At 34.0% G+C, this 16,727-nt stretch overlaps 2 protein-coding genes and 1 pseudogene across 2 annotated transcripts; 1 reads left to right on the top strand and 2 right to left on the bottom strand.

Moving 5' to 3' along the window:
* Positions 1-465: 465 nt before the first annotated feature.
* On the top strand, positions 466-6,878 carry LOC111795126. The gene is made up of 7 exons (XM_023677381.1): positions 466-770; positions 2,720-2,889; positions 3,644-3,704; positions 4,563-4,632; positions 4,718-4,832; positions 6,354-6,427; positions 6,513-6,878. Exons 1-7 carry the CDS (start codon positions 605-607, stop codon positions 6,631-6,633), a joined length of 777 nt encoding a protein of 258 aa, XP_023533149.1. The 5' UTR covers positions 466-604; the 3' UTR covers positions 6,634-6,878.
* Positions 6,879-7,873: 995 nt separating this feature from the next.
* LOC111794637 (GATA transcription factor 5-like) lies at positions 7,874-9,406 on the bottom strand. Its single transcript, XM_023676721.1, has 4 exons — positions 9,367-9,406; positions 9,232-9,235; positions 8,804-9,143; positions 7,874-8,710 (listed from the first exon to the last, which is right to left on the bottom strand). The coding sequence occupies exons 1-4, from the start codon at positions 9,389-9,391 to the stop codon at positions 8,045-8,047; spliced, it is 1,035 nt and encodes a 344-aa protein (XP_023532489.1). The 5' UTR covers positions 9,392-9,406; the 3' UTR covers positions 7,874-8,044.
* Positions 9,407-14,871: 5,465 nt separating this feature from the next.
* Positions 14,872-15,756, bottom strand: LOC111795125 (annotated as a pseudogene).
* Between the last annotated feature and the right edge of the window lie 971 nt (positions 15,757-16,727).

Genomic DNA, 16,727 nt, shown 5'->3' with positions numbered 1-16,727 from the left:
TTTTTAGAATAATAAAAATACGTTAATATAATAGAAAAAAAAAAAAAGGAAAATAAAATATTTCGTTGCCCAGACTTGAACCCAGGTTTTTGGTGAGAGCGGTACAATTTTTAATTAATAAAATGTAAAAAAAAATTATTATTCAACGGTTAAAGCTGTGTCTAATAAATATCTAAATTTACATATATTCGAATTAACTAGTTGAATAAGATACCAATTATTATGGTGAAAGTATTTTCAGACTTTTAAATTTACATTTAAGCTTTAAAAATATTATTAACCCACCAATTTTTTTTTAAAATGCACAAAAATATTAAATATAAAATTAAAAGTGAGATTAATTTTAAGATAATAGCACAAAATCTAGCAACCAGACCCATCTAAAAATGAAAATTATTAAATAAAACATTTAAAAATGAAAATACTTTATTATTATTTATTTACTTTTCAGCTCATAAAATAAAATATTTATTCGTTCAGTGCTTTCCATTCCTGCAAATTTCATAGCCTGCTATTTGCGAGAGAGAGAGTTTTTGGACGAACCCATTGCTGCAGTAATTGAATTTGATGCGCATAGCTAGCGAGAGTGTTCAAGAACTTGGAGATGGCTGAATCAGACGGACCTCAGAATCACTCTCCTAACCTTCCTTCTAATGGCGCCAAGGATTTCATTGGCAAGTCCTGTAAGGGCTGCCTCTATTACTCTTCACTTCAGAAATCCAAATCTAAATCTCCCACCTGTGTTGGACTCTCCAAAACCCTCGAACAAGGTACCTCTTTATTGCTTTCCTTCCTGCATGTTCATATTCCATTGGATTAGTGATTACCATGAAATTGGGGGTATCGGTAAATGGTTGAGAATCTTTTTAGATTCGTGATTTTGTTGTATTCGATTTCAATTTGGGTTCTGATATGGCTGGTTCTTGAAATCCAAGGAGATTGATATTGTTTTTGCTTTTTTTCTGATTGTTTCATCCTTGGAAGCCATTTCGAACCCTATCCTGGATGTTTATGCCTTGGTGGATAAGCTCCCAGTAGTAGAACTTGATATTTGTTGGGTCAAGATGCCACAACCGAGTGTCTTTTTGATGTAGATAGGTAAGAATAGGAGAGAAAGTGGATTAATGAAGCCCTGTTCCTGAATCTCAAAATCCAGTAGGTGAATATGAATCAAGTTATGACGAGGAAAATTTGGGAACATTATCATTAGGAGTAGGAATCTTTCAGGATCAAAGTGAAAATTGAACTTCCCTTGCAGAACATTGGCCCGATCTTATAAAGAATGGGACGAGACTATTAGCTGAATGAAGAACGTATTGAATAAACTACATTAGCTCACTTAGAAGCATGAGATAAAGTAGGAGTACTCGTGAAATGGTTTTTGGGTTAGTGTTAGGAACTGGAAAAGGTCTTTGAAAACAGGAGAGGATTAGTCAGAAAAATACGAGCTACGCTCAGATGTCTGCTGCAGCAATGCTTTAGAATGTGATTTGTAACCATGCAAACATCAAGAAATCACTTGGAGTCGTCCGAGTGGTGCAGCTAGCTGCATACTCTTTTACTCTCGTTGTGGTTATTGGTCTAAACCTTTGTCACCATGTCCTTGAGATATTCGTATATATGATGGGTCATTGGTTTAGCTAGTTGTTTGAGTGGATACATTCATTATTCATTTGAGAATCCATGGGTTGAATATCCTAGATCTATCCATATGTAGAAGACAATTTGGTGGAGGAATTGCCTTTGAATCTATTTTATTGTAAAGGTACGATTGTATTGACCATAGAGATTGATCTCCAACAACACCGTTAAATGCCTATGAGTTTGAGTCTCAATACGAACGCTAGTTCTTACTATTCTCTCCTCTCCCGATAGCTCGAAATCAGCTTACAATGATGTTGGTACAAGATATTGTAGAACTTACCAATGAGGCCCTATCGATTAGTATTATGCAGAAGATCAGATTCTACAGGATCAAACCTATGGGACTTAAGGAATGCTATGAGGGCTTGGACGGAATAAATCAAAGGTCTGCTAGGTGATCGAAATTGCTTAGGTTATTGGAGATGCGTTTTTTACGGAGGATTTGTGGGTAGGAATTGAGCTTCTTTGTGAGTTATTCCCTTGCATTTATCATTTCTTTGATCCGAAGTAATTCTCAATGGCCTCTATTTTGTCTACTTTTGATTCATCCTCTTCGCCTTCTTTGGGGTTTTGTTGGCGAGTCTTCGAAGGTAGTGGGCATAGGAAGTTCCTCATTCCTCATTCCTCATTCCATGTTCCCCTTCTCCTACTCGTGAAGTTCTTTGCTTGACAAGTCTTACTAGGTAGAGTGAGCACCCAACGATGACATTATTTGTAACAGCTCAAGCCCGCCGCTAGCAGATATTGTCCTCTTTGGTCCATTACGTATCGTCGTCAGTCTCACGGTTTTAAAACGTGTCTACTAGGAAGAGGTTTCCACACCCTTATAAAGAATGTTTTGTTCCCCTCTCCAACCGACGTGGGATTTCACATTCTTCCTTAGTATTGTGTCCATAATGGCGTTTCATTTGTCATCAACAATCGGAGGATCTTGATCATCTTTCGTCGGGTTACTAGTTTGCTTACTCCACGTGGAATCGTTGTTTTAGGCTGTTTACATTAGTGTCTATTCGTGTAATTTTTTGAGGGCTTCTTTTTTGTTATACCCATAGTAAATATCACTTTTTGTAAGCAGTACCAAACTACATAGTGGGAGAAACCGAGCAGGAAGCTTCAAAAGAGGGAAGAAGTCTAACAGATTTCAAGTATGCTTGCGTTGGTTACTCTGTCTACTTAGAAAAGAAAGGTTCATCAAACGACGAGCAAAACAAACAAGCTGAGCTGCCGTTCTGCGTCGGTTTAGAGGTTTGTAATGCCTCATCTGCTTATGTTGTGATGCTCTTTTTATTCTTAATAGCCCTTAAAATTCATGTGTAGCCTGAATTTTTTGCCATTTTGTGGGATATTTGGGCTTACTATGAGGAACTGTTAGATTTTTAAAGGGTCTGAGACATTTGGGGAGGAGCTTTTGGGGTTCGTTAAATGTAACTCTTCTTTACGAGTGTCCGTTAATTAGACTCTTCGGGCTAAATTAATAAAAATACTCTCGAACTTTATACTTTGTCTCAAATATACCTCTAAACTTTCAAAAGTTTTAATAATACCCTTAAACTTTGAAGAAAGTCTCAAAAACACCCTTAAATTTAAAAAAAGTTCAAAAATACCCTTACAGTTAGTTTTGGATAGAAACCTTTTATACTATTTTTCAAAAGTTTTTATGGGTATTTTTTAAACATAGTAATGACGGTAAGGGTATTTTTTAATTTAATAACGTTGGAGGGTATTAACGAAAATGTTTAAAATTCAAGGGTATTTTTGAAACACTGTTAAAAGTTCAAGAGTATTTTTGAAACATAATACGGTTTCCCTCCAAGAGTAATAATGAGGGTATTTTTTAGATTTTTTAAAAGTTTAGGGGTATTTTTATTAATTTAGCCGACTCTTTGGTCTCGTAAGGGTCCCTAAACCCTACAATTTTAGATGCATTTTTAGTTTATATTTCATTAAAATGTTATTCTTTTATCATTTTATATCTTGACAACAATGATATGCCTGTTAGGTATTGTTGGACAAAAGACCTGCGGAACAGTCCCAAGCTCATTTACATAATAAAACTGAAGGTACTCCTTCAATTTCCTTTTATCGTCTTAGATACCTTCGTTTCGAGCTCGATAAATCCGTTAATCCAATGTTGTAGAGCTTAGAAAGCCATGAACACTTTGACACTGTTTAGACATGTATTGCACACTTATGATGAATGTTTAACACTAATGGTACAAATGTAAGAGCACGTATGTTAGGTGTCACGGTCATGCTTGTCCAAGGCGTGTTGTCTTGGTCACATGTCGGATGTCCCGGTCATGCTTGTCTAGGACGTGTTGTCCATGCCCATTCCAAACCCTTTTTACATGCTTTCATCTTAGATAGGTCTTTACTATTACATGTTGTATCAATACGGGGGTGTATGACTTTTCACCAAAATCATGTCAACACCCGCCAGGGCTAAATGCCACAAAATGTACTATAGGAGGATGGGACTAGTCGTCAATTCTTCCCACCCTGAGTTATATGCTATTTAAGCCATGATGTTTCTTTCTTTGCTTGTAGCCATATAACGTTGCTTTTTTAAATTCTTTCAAATTGTTTTCAAATGTATTTCCTCGCTCACGTTTTCTAAAACAACTTTCGCAAACGTGACTCGAGGCTCGACAATACGCCGACGTTAACTTGTTCACTGGGTTAGAACAAGTGTTGCACAATCGCTGTCCCCTTACCCCAAGAGTGCGATTGTGACATTAGGCATGCGTAGGATACTGGTTTAAGCATAATAACTAGATTTTGAGAGTGAATTTTCTAACTCGTTTTTAAGCATCTTTTAGAAAAAAAAACATATTTTGATCAATTGTGTCTCGTGTCTGTGTCCGTTCTTCTTAGTTGGAGAGATACTAATCTTCAAGTTTGATCTTCGTATTCAACAGATAGCCCCGCCTTTCCACAGCCACGCAGCTATAAACCGTCGTATCCAGCTGGAGACGAGTACCTAAACAGGCAAAAACTTTCTTGACACACTAAATCTTTTGACTGCTAAATGGGTTTCAATTTATGAACAATGTCTATGAACAATGTGGTGCAGGTTTAAAAGAAACGCAGCCCTTGTTGCATCAGGTGTAGCAAGAAATGTGAACCGAGTTTGCAACTACATAAAAGAGAGCTTCGACGATATCTTATACCCTTACCGGAGACGACCCAAATGAGGTACGGTTGTCCACGGATTACTAGAATAAACAAGAGTCGTTACAATAGTAGTTTGTCGAATCCCGACATCGCCCGATCATGTGAAATATTGATCAAGTTCTTATCTTTCTTACAACTGTGTAGAGATGGGCATGGGTGTAATAAATAATGTGATGAATTTAATCATCTTTAAGGATTGTTCATGCTTGTTCTTAGTTTTTCAATTCATTTTGATGAGATATTATGTTACTTCATGAAAGTAAAATTTGAATTACATGTTTGGTTTTTTGAATCTTTTAAGGTTTGCATATTGGTCCTTGTATTTTCAAAAGTTTTCAAAACTAGTCCTTGATTTTTTTTTTTTCACTCTTTTTTTTTTCTTTTATTATCTATTTTTTTACGCATAAATTCAAAAATTAAATCAAATTTTAAAAATTAAAAAAAATTAATAAATATATCTTTAATTTTCAAAAGTTTCAATATCTTTAAATTTAAAAAAATAATTAAAAAATATTTTTATCGATGAAAATCATTAATACTTTATTGCAAATATACCCTTAAACTTACTGGGGTTTCAAAAATTACTTTTTCATTTTCAAAAAAAAAATATTAATGTTTTTTTTTAATATAGTATTTCAAAAATATTCCTGAACTTTTAAACGTAATATAAAAAAACTTGAAAATAATATAAGCTATCAATAGAGAGTTTTCGTCCATATATTTACGGTAATAATTTTTTTGAACTTTTTTTTTTATAAATAAAGGGCATTAATGTGACTTTTGAAATTTGATGAGTATTTTCTAAACGTAGTACTGACGGTTTTTTAAAAATATTGAAGAACATTAATGAAACTATCGAAACTTTTAAAAATTTAAAATATTTTTTAAAATAAAGTATAAAATTTAAGTAATTTTTATTAATTTAACCATTTTTTAAAATCAAATGATTATCCATCTCGATATAAATAATTTAAATTTTTCAAGAATAAGATATTATAAAGGTAGGTATTGAGATAATTTCAACCACTTATCCCACTCACCTTTATTGCCCCCTTCAATAATGTCTCAACAATAAATTAAAAGCTTNCGGTAGTATTAGATCACCACTAACATCAATTATAAACATTAAATTTTCTTAGATTAAAAAAAATATTATAAAAAGCAATTAAAGGAAGCCAACTTTGTANTAAATTCTTTCAAATTGTTTTCAAATGTATTTCCTCGCTCACGTTTTCTAAAACAACTTTCGCAAACGTGACTCGAGGCTCGACAATACGCCGACGTTAACTTGTTCACTGGGTTAGAACAAGTGTTGCACAATCGCTGTCCCCTTACCCCAAGAGTGCGATTGTGACATTAGGCATGCGTAGGATACTGGTTTAAGCATAATAACTAGATTTTGAGAGTGAATTTTCTAACTCGTTTTTAAGCATCTTTTAGAAAAAAAAACATATTTTGATCAATTGTGTCTCGTGTCTGTGTCCGTTCTTCTTAGTTGGAGAGATACTAATCTTCAAGTTTGATCTTCGTATTCAACAGATAGCCCCGCCTTTCCACAGCCACGCAGCTATAAACCGTCGTATCCAGCTGGAGACGAGTACCTAAACAGGCAAAAACTTTCTTGACACACTAAATCTTTTGACTGCTAAATGGGTTTCAATTTATGAACAATGTCTATGAACAATGTGGTGCAGGTTTAAAAGAAACGCAGCCCTTGTTGCATCAGGTGTAGCAAGAAATGTGAACCGAGTTTGCAACTACATAAAAGAGAGCTTCGACGATATCTTATACCCTTACCGGAGACGACCCAAATGAGGTACGGTTGTCCACGGATTACTAGAATAAACAAGAGTCGTTACAATAGTAGTTTGTCGAATCCCGACATCGCCCGATCATGTGAAATATTGATCAAGTTCTTATCTTTCTTACAACTGTGTAGAGATGGGCATGGGTGTAATAAATAATGTGATGAATTTAATCATCTTTAAGGATTGTTCATGCTTGTTCTTAGTTTTTCAATTCATTTTGATGAGATATTATGTTACTTCATGAAAGTAAAATTTGAATTACATGTTTGGTTTTTTGAATCTTTTAAGGTTTGCATATTGGTCCTTGTATTTTCAAAAGTTTTCAAAACTAGTCCTTGATTTTTTTTTTTTCACTCTTTTTTTTTTCTTTTATTATCTATTTTTTTACGCATAAATTCAAAAATTAAATCAAATTTTAAAAATTAAAAAAAATTAATAAATATATCTTTAATTTTCAAAAGTTTCAATATCTTTAAATTTAAAAAAATAATTAAAAAATATTTTTATCGATGAAAATCATTAATACTTTATTGCAAATATACCCTTAAACTTACTGGGGTTTCAAAAATTACTTTTTCATTTTCAAAAAAAAAATATTAATGTTTTTTTTTAATATAGTATTTCAAAAATATTCCTGAACTTTTAAACGTAATATAAAAAAACTTGAAAATAATATAAGCTATCAATAGAGAGTTTTCGTCCATATATTTACGGTAATAATTTTTTTGAACTTTTTTTTTTATAAATAAAGGGCATTAATGTGACTTTTGAAATTTGATGAGTATTTTCTAAACGTAGTACTGACGGTTTTTTAAAAATATTGAAGAACATTAATGAAACTATCGAAACTTTTAAAAATTTAAAATATTTTTTAAAATAAAGTATAAAATTTAAGTAATTTTTATTAATTTAACCATTTTTTAAAATCAAATGATTATCCATCTCGATATAAATAATTTAAATTTTTCAAGAATAAGATATTATAAAGGTAGGTATTGAGATAATTTCAACCACTTATCCCACTCACCTTTATTGCCCCCTTCAATAATGTCTCAACAATAAATTAAAAGCTTCAATAATGTTTTTTTTTTTTTTTTTTTTTTTTTTTGCCCTTTTTTTTTTCTTTTAAAAATAATAATTAAAAAAAATATTATAAAAAGCAATTAAAGGAAGCCAACTTTGTAGAGAAAGTATGAATATTTATATTCGAAATTATCTAAATTAATACAAAAATAGAAAAATCTCTATTTTTTTTTCCCTACCTAATCTAATTAATCAAATTAATTTCACAAAAATACTATAATAAAATTAATGCTCTGCCTAATTTCTCCCCTAACCCTACAACTATAAATTGGATTCCCTTTTTAGCCCTACAACAAAATCCAACCGGTTCGATCGGTTCAGCCGGTTGGTCGGTTTTAGTAACTCCGGACCATTGGAGTCAACTCGGTTGCCGGTTGGGAGACCTCCTTCATCTTCCTCATTTCGAGCACTTTTCGATGGCTGTTTGAGTGAACATTGCTGCAAAAAGTGGGGCTCAACGCCGGTCTATACTCTGGAAAAAGCCGACCGGATTTATACCGGACCCCACAAGCGTTGCAGAGTGTTTTGGCCCCGTGTGGACCGGTTCGCCATTGTGGGGTCTTCTGAACCAGACAGTGACTACACCGCCGCGGAATCTGACCGGTCAAACCACCGGATTGAAGAGCTGTCGGCGACGATGTTATTGACTTTTTCCTTTGCTTCTTCGGAGGCTCGCCGGCGGCGTTTGAAGAGTCCACGTTGTCACCGGCGTCGGAGAAGATGAACCACGGTGAGGCGGAGGAAACGCCGGAGGACGTCGAGGAGGAGGACGACGACGACGATTGGTTCAGAGAAGAACCAGTGGATTTCGTTTGACGACTTTGTCTCGACCTTTTCGTCCTTGGTTTGACCGGAACAAACGTCGGCAAACACGAAATTACACCTCCGGCGAGGTTCTTTTCCGGCTCGGAGCGGCTGAAAGCCACGGCGGCGCTGGAAAATCCCAGCTGAGAATCATCGACGAAATGAGAAACCCATTCAAGCTCCGCCATAGCATCGCCCTGAGAAGACGAAGATTCCGATTTCGATTTTAAAACTTTTAAAAAAAGTTCAAAAACCCACGAAAACAAACAAAACCCCAGAAATTAATTTACCGGAATAGCAAGCTCAACGGCAAGAAGCGACTTCGAATCCTCCTCTCCGGCAGCCGGAATCTCGCCGGACTGGTTCGAATCCGACGAAACAGAGACCAAGTCTTTCTCAAACTCACGATAATCGTCATTTTCCTCAACTCTCAAAGCAGACCCATGTTCAAAATCTCCATTAGAGAAGTTAAAAAACTCGTCGACTTCAAAATCCTCGCCGGCGACGAGATTAGCTCCGTTCAAACACCAAATTTCCTCCACCAAAGCGTCTTGTTGAGCAGATTCCATGGCTAATTCCCAGTGGAAACTCGATTTCAAAGCCTTAGCTTCCAAACACTCCATTTTTTTTCTAAAACCCAAAAGAAAAAAGAAAAGATTAAGTAAAAAAAACACGAAAAAAACAGAAAATTATTGGTGTTCTTCGTAATAACTATTACCTGTCTGAGAGGGTGGGGAATAATTGCAGGCAGGAAAGGAAAAGACGGGTCAGAGCGGCAGTTGCAGATTCCAAAATATATAAATAAAAATAAATAAATAAATAAATAAATAAAATTAATTTTTTTTTGGTTTACTTTTGTGGACACATGGTTTGATCATATGGTGGGGCTGACTTTTCTTGGCCTCGGTGGACAGCAGGCTTTAGCCGGCTTCTCCTTCTTCTTCCACCCAACTGCGACCATCACTCTTTATTATCATTTTTTTTTTAAATTAATTTCCTTTTATTCGGTCATTTTTGTGCCCATGGTTTTTAGGGGTTATTGCTTTTTAAATGGAATGGTAAAAAACTATGGTAAATTTTTTGTATTGGGTCGATCAAAACTCGATACGATTTGTTCCTGTTGAAATCTTGATCGTCTATTGGATTCATTATAGAACTGTGCACAGNAAAAAAAAAAAAAAAAAAAAAAAAAAAAATAGACTGAGTTGATGACTCGAGCAACCAGAACAGTTCACAATATATGTTACATTAATACCTAAAATTTAGTACAATTTAAATATCAAATATTTACGCAAGACTGTTAAGTTCGGTAATCTGGGCTCGGTAGTTTACTGGGTCATATGAACACTCCCTAACTAATCTATTATAAATATGTGGATTTTAAACGAGTTCAAAAGCTTGAAGAATATTAGATACGAATTTTAAAGTTTTAGTGTGGTTTAATATACATTTTGAAAACTTAATTCAAATCATTTCATAAAAAAAATAAATTGACACGAAACAAAAAAAAAAAAAAAAAAACTTAAAATAATTTAAAATGAAACGGTGAAGAAACTATAACAAAGAAACTTCATGCAATTCTCGATAGACATGGAGTTCTGTGAAATCTGAAAGCTCAATGAAATCGAAAGGCGTGGTCCAAGAATTACCTATCTTGTGCTCGAGAAGGTCTTGCAATTCCTCGACAACACCTCTAGGTGGAACGGACGGGATGAAGCCTAGAAGAAAGCTATAATAAAAAAGAACGGCACGAGGACATAGATTGTATTTGGATTAAGAATTTATTAAATACAGACTTAACATTTGATGGATATATTAAACACGATCTTATTCATGCTTAATAAATGTTTTTTTAATTTAAAGACAGGGATTAGAACTTAAATATATGACTTATTCAATTCAAATGTGCTCGTAATTATTTTTCTGTAATTCAACTAGAGAATTTAAGATTTAAATCATTATTTTTTTTATCGAGAATAAAAGTATTTATGAGTTGGGCTCGACTGCAGCTAGCTAGATGATCTTTATGACTGCAAGTTGAATTGATCAAGTTTTTCGAACCAGGACGTCTCATTGAGAACATAGTTATTAGTCAATTGAACTATACCCAAGTTAAAAATTACGAATAGCGGGACCCACCCTAGACCAAGAGGGTTGAAATTGGAAATTGATACGAGGAGAGAGAAAGAGAGGGAAGCCAATTTTATGCGTCGAATTTTCCCATTATTTACGACAATCGAATTTTTAGATTTTTTATTTATTTATTTATTTATTTATTTTGGCTTTTCCGCGTTAATTACGATTCTAGATTTCCTTTTTTTTTTTTTTTTTTTTTTTCAAATTTTCTTACTTTTATAACCTGCCTTTCTGGCGGATCATGAGCGACTTTTCTTACCCCACGGCCACAAAAGCGCGTGTAACAAATCTCCAGCTCAGATGTTCAATCATTCAAATCCGAACCGTTGATTGACGGAGCGTGTAATCACGTGAATGGTTGGTTTTGTATTGTTGTTTATCGGTCATTGGGTGGCAGAATATTATGGAAACTCGCGTTGGCAGGCACCGTGAGCGCGTTGTTTAATTGACTCTTTTTTTTTTCTTTTTTGGAGAAATAATAATTGAATCTTGAGGAGAAAATCTATAATATTTTTATTTCTTTTATGTTTGAATAAATAAATAATTAAATTTTTGGTATTTAGTCCTTTAAATCTCTCGTCTTTTAATCCATTTAAAATATCAACTTACCATAAATTTAATTCCATCTAAAACATGAAAGTTTTATTGAACATTCTGTATTTATTTCGAGTCAACTCACGAACACTGATAATTAAAACAAAACCATCTAAACCTACTAAACTCAATTCTAATCGAGCACGAGTGTTTTACTTTCCACAATCCACTCCCTCGGAGGCCAACGTACTCGTTGGCATACCACTCAATGACTGACTCTGATACCATTTGTAACAGCTCAAACTCACGAGCAGATATTATCTTCCTTGGACTTTCCCCCTTAAGGTTTTAAAACGTGTCTCCTAAGGAGAGATTTTCACACGTTTATAAAATAATGTTTTGTTCTCATCTCCAACCGACGTGGAATCTCGCAAACATTGTTCCAACTCTGGTGTAAATTTTTCTCTTATAGGTCAACTTGCTTCTTATGCAAATATGTGACGATATTCTTTCATTAGTATCGTAAATTTGAATATTATATCCATCTTTAATTATAGATATAATATAATTATAATTATGTTGGAAGATTATATAAATTAATGCATTATTCCATTTAATTACATAGTCACGTCCCGCTAAATTAAATATAATAAATTTAATAAACATGTTATATGGTTCCACTAGATTTCATTATTTATTAATTCAACTCGAATCTAAAAATTAATTAAAGTTTTCTATTTATTCGAACATTAGTCACTTAAAATTAAAATAATTAATGAAATTAATAATAACCATAAATACATAAATATATATATATATATATATATAATACTTTTCGGTTTATATTTTTATATTAGAAAGAAAATGAATAAAAAATGGGAAAAGTAGTAGGCTAGAGCAGCCTGGATTTATTAATTATTTAATAAAATAGAAAATTCAAGAAAATGACGCGTGGTGGATTTGGTTGCTGACCTGGACCAANTTTTTTTTTTTTTTTTTTTTTTTTTTTTTTTTTTTTTTTTTTTTTTTTTTTTTTTGTTCGGCCACCTTTGACTAAAAGAAAGACTTTTTTTTTTTAAACGGTCCATTATCTCGAACTTATCGTTTTATTTTCTTTTTTTAATTTTTTAATTTTGTTATTATTTGCTTTTTTGCTTTATAAATAATGTTTCCCATTATCCATATCCTTTTACCCAACTTTAGGTATTTTTTTTTTCATTTTAGGTTACGTATTTTTAAAATTAAGCACGAACGGTAAGAGTGCTACGTTGGTTGGAGAAGAGAACGAAACACATTTTTATAAGGGTGTGGAAACATTCCCCTAACAGGCGCGTTTTAAAACCTTGAAGAAAATCGAGAAAAGATAAGCTTAAAAAGAACAATATCTACTAGCTGTGGATATGGGTTGTTAGACATCGGACTATGTGCCAGCGAGGAGGCTGGGCCTCGAATGGGGTGGATTGTGAGAGTCTCACATTGGTTCAAGAGGAGAACGAAACACCCTTTAGGTATGGAAACCTTCCACCAGTATACACGTTTTAAAACCTTGAGAGAAAGCCCAAAGAGAACAATGGTAGATCTAGGTCGTTACACAAAGACTAAAGCCCGAAGAGGACAATGGTGGATCTGGGTCGTTACACAAATATTGAAACCCAAAGAGGACACAATAGTGGATCTGGGTTGTTACAGAAAGACTAAAATCAACGATAGAGTGTGATGTTGACACCAGATAGTATACCTATTCAAAATTGTTCGTATCTCAAACAATGAAACCCTATTCGGGTATAATTTTCTTATTTTTGAAATCACAAATAAATAAATAAATAAATAAAATTCAAGTGAATTGATTTTGTTATTTATTAATAATATATAAACTAATTTTCATGTAAATGGTCAAAGAGAAAAGGTCAATTTATATGCTTAATGGTAATATTCATATATAATATTATAATTAAAAAAAATTGAATTGAAAAGTACCAAACTCTTCAACCAAATTTTACCCACTCAATATGTTTGGTATTTGGTTAGATATTCTTTCAAATCAATCCATTTTTTTTATATTTATTATTATTATTATTATCAAAGGTTACAATTTATTTTTTAAAAAAACATCCAACTAAACCTTAAAAGAATTTAAAATTTTTAAAAATTAATTAATCTATTAAACATAAAATTAAATATGTGTGAGAGATTATTAGATCGGTAAATTTTAAAAGATTATGAATATATGATAAGTTTAAAGTAATTAAGCAAGGATTAAAAATATATATTTTTAATTAATAAAGTAAAAAAAAATTGGTAGGAAAAGAATTATTAAAAAGAATTTAAATTAAATTACTTAAGCTATAAGATATTCAAAAGGGATGAAGAATTTTTTAAAAAGTCTGATTAAAATTTAGATTCAAAATTTTGAATATTTATAATTTCAAAATATTTTATTTTAACTTACCCAATCCAACCATCAAAGGAAATTATTATATACTTTAAAATATTTAATATTGAAAAAATAATATTAAATAATGATTAGTAGGGTCATTCAAAAAAAGACATTAAAAAATTAGCTTGGAACGTTAGATATACACAACATTGTTATAGAATGATATGACAATGATTCTTGTCTGAATTAAGTTTGAAATAACGATATTTTACTAAGTTGATTTTCTGTCTAACATTCACTCATATTTTATCAGCTTAAAACATTAGATACATAACACTTTCATGTGATAGTAACTGTGATACTTGTTTGAATTAAGTTTGAAAGAACAATGTTCTATTAGGTTGACTTTTTGTCTAACGATCACTCATACTTTATCAACTTAGAACATTAGATATACATGACACTGTTTTGAAAAGATATGACAATCACTGTGATACTTGTCCGAATTAAGTTTGAAAGAACGATGTTCTATTAGGTTGACTTTTTGTCTAACGATCACTCATATTTTATCAACTTAGAACATTAGATATACATGACACTGTTTTGAAACGACATGACAATCACTGTAATACTTTGAATTAAGTTTGAAAGAACAATGTTCTATTAGGTTGACTTTTTGTCTAACGTTCACTACTTTTTTTTATTTTATTAATTTACTTAATAAACAAGTCAAACAATTAATAATGAGAGCAAAATTGGGCTGAAATCCACAATAAAATTGAGTTGACTTGAAATATGGAGCGATGATTTATACCCACCTCAATACAATCACATTTTTTTAATCCATTTAAATTTTTTGGGTTGAATTAATTAAGATTATAAAGTAATAATAATTAATTAATAATTTTTTATTAAAAATAATGTAACGAGTCAACCCTGGTGGATAATTGGACGGGTATATTTTCACATCCCGAACATTTGGGTAGGTAAATTTTCACATTCCGAACTGGTTTCATCCCAAACATTTAGGTAAGTATATTTTTCATTTCAAATATTTGGGTCGATAGGTTTTTCATCTTGAATATTTGAGCTGATATATTTATGATCCCGAACATTTTCGCTGGTACATTTTTTCATCCCGATCAATTGGAACACTTTTTTTTTTACTTCAACCAATAAGATTAGGTTTTAAAAATATACCCGATCTTACTCAACCCACGAACACCGACATTAGCCACTTGAAAATATATCAATTTAATTAAGTTTTTGAAATTCTATTAATTAACTCCTAATTCTTTATAAACAAAATCCCTAGTAGAGCTTTGTTTTCAGGCTCAGTTTTGTAAGCCCAAATCCAATACGGTTCTCATCCTCGTACTTCAACGGAAGTTGATCTACCGTCTTTGAACCACGTCCTCGGCAAGCTTTCCGGTGAACTCCCATAGTCGCCGAGCATCACGTCGGTGAAGTCTTCTCGCACCGTACCGGGAGCCACGCTGCTACCAGCGCGTCCAACTGCGATCGAGCGGAGGAATCGTCAGTGACCGGTCGGAGACGATGACGACCGCGCACTTCACGCTGGTGCACACGTTCTGGATCATGTCGAAGCCTCCTTCGATGATCGTTAGGTTTAGGTTGTCGCCGTCCGTTTCGGCATACGGCAGTTCTTCCACGACGACAATGGCGTACGAGAAGTTGTTCGCCTTAACGTAATCGGTCGTCGGACTTACTTCGTTGACGACCTCCGTGTTTGGATCGACGGTTTTCTTCGCTGCATCGAGAATGGTGGTTCCGGTTGTGAGATTGTTGCCGCTGAGCCCTTGCCAGGAGATCGTCCAGCCGCTGCACTGGAACCCTAGATTGTGGCCGTGAGTACCGGCGACTAAGATCTTTGGCGTCGCTTTGGATAGAGGCAGGACTGGATCATTTGCATTTTCTCCGTTCCTCAACAGAACAAGTGATTTTCTTACTGCTTCTGTTACCAGATCTCTGCGTTCCTGTTCAATTGAATTAGCAGTTCTTAACTAAATTTCTTTGTGTTTTCAGGTGGCTTCCAAGCTCATTTACAAATCTGTCATCGGCCACTGGATTCTCAAATAGACTCATCACGAACTTGACACTCAAAATCCTTCTTACGGTGTCGTTGATTCGGGACATCGGAATGGCAATGCTGTTGACAAGGTTTGGTAAGGCCATTGAGGATTTTAGTGTGGTTTTTAGGAATCATAATCTGAAATCTAACAGCAAAATTGCATTTAGAAAACTAGTTTTCTGAACTCTAATCTGCTAGGTTTCAGATCTAGGGGCTTGTATCTAGGCATATCTTCCATGAGGATTTAGTACAATGCATACCCTGAAGTTGAGAGTGTTCTTAAGGTAATCAGTTCTGAGTTCATGGTTTGTATGCATCTTGTCACCATTCCAACTTGAGTAAGAAACCATTATTGTAGTGATACCCTTGATTATGGAGTGATAGTATCCTGGCATGTGAGTGCTCAACAATCCATGCCTGCTGATCACTGTGTTCTTATCATTGATACTCCTGGTTGTGCTTCTATCAACGACAAGATGCTTTGTACAAGCTGCAACCTTGCCTCTGTTACAGGGCTAAGAAGTTTCTTTCTTTCTAAGTAGGATTTGTGAAATGGAAAAGGAGAGAGTAACGAGTGCCCGTGTCCACTTGGCCCTGAAGGGGTGGATTGTGAGATCCCACATCGGTTGGGGAGGAGAACGAAACATTCTTTATAAGAGTGTGGAAACCTCTCCCTTGCATACGCGTTTTGAAATCCTTGAGGGGAAGCCTGAAAAAAAAAGCTCGAAGAGGACAATATCTAGTAGCGGTGGGTTTGGGCTGTTACAAATGATATCAATGCCAGGCATTGGGAGGTGTGCCAGCGAGGACGCTGGGCATCGAAGGGGGGGTGGATTGTGAAATTCCACATAGATTGGAGAGATGAATGAGTGTCAGTGAGGACACTGGATCCTGAAGGGGGTGGATTGTAAGATCCCACATCGGTTGGAGAGAGGAACGAGTGCCAGCGAGAACGCTGGACCCTAAAGGGGGTGGATTGTGAGATTCCACATTGGTTGAGGAGGAGAACGAAACATTTTTTATAAGGGTGTGGAAACCTCTCTCTAGCAATTTGCCTTCCTCGAACAAAAGGAAC

This window comes from Cucurbita pepo, chromosome LG05, assembly GCF_002806865.2.
Source record: "Cucurbita pepo subsp. pepo cultivar mu-cu-16 chromosome LG05, ASM280686v2, whole genome shotgun sequence".
NCBI lineage: Eukaryota > Viridiplantae > Streptophyta > Magnoliopsida > Cucurbitales > Cucurbitaceae > Cucurbita > Cucurbita pepo.
The sequence above is the reverse complement of the archived record's forward strand: the minus strand, read 5'-3'. Positions and strand labels throughout refer to the sequence as shown.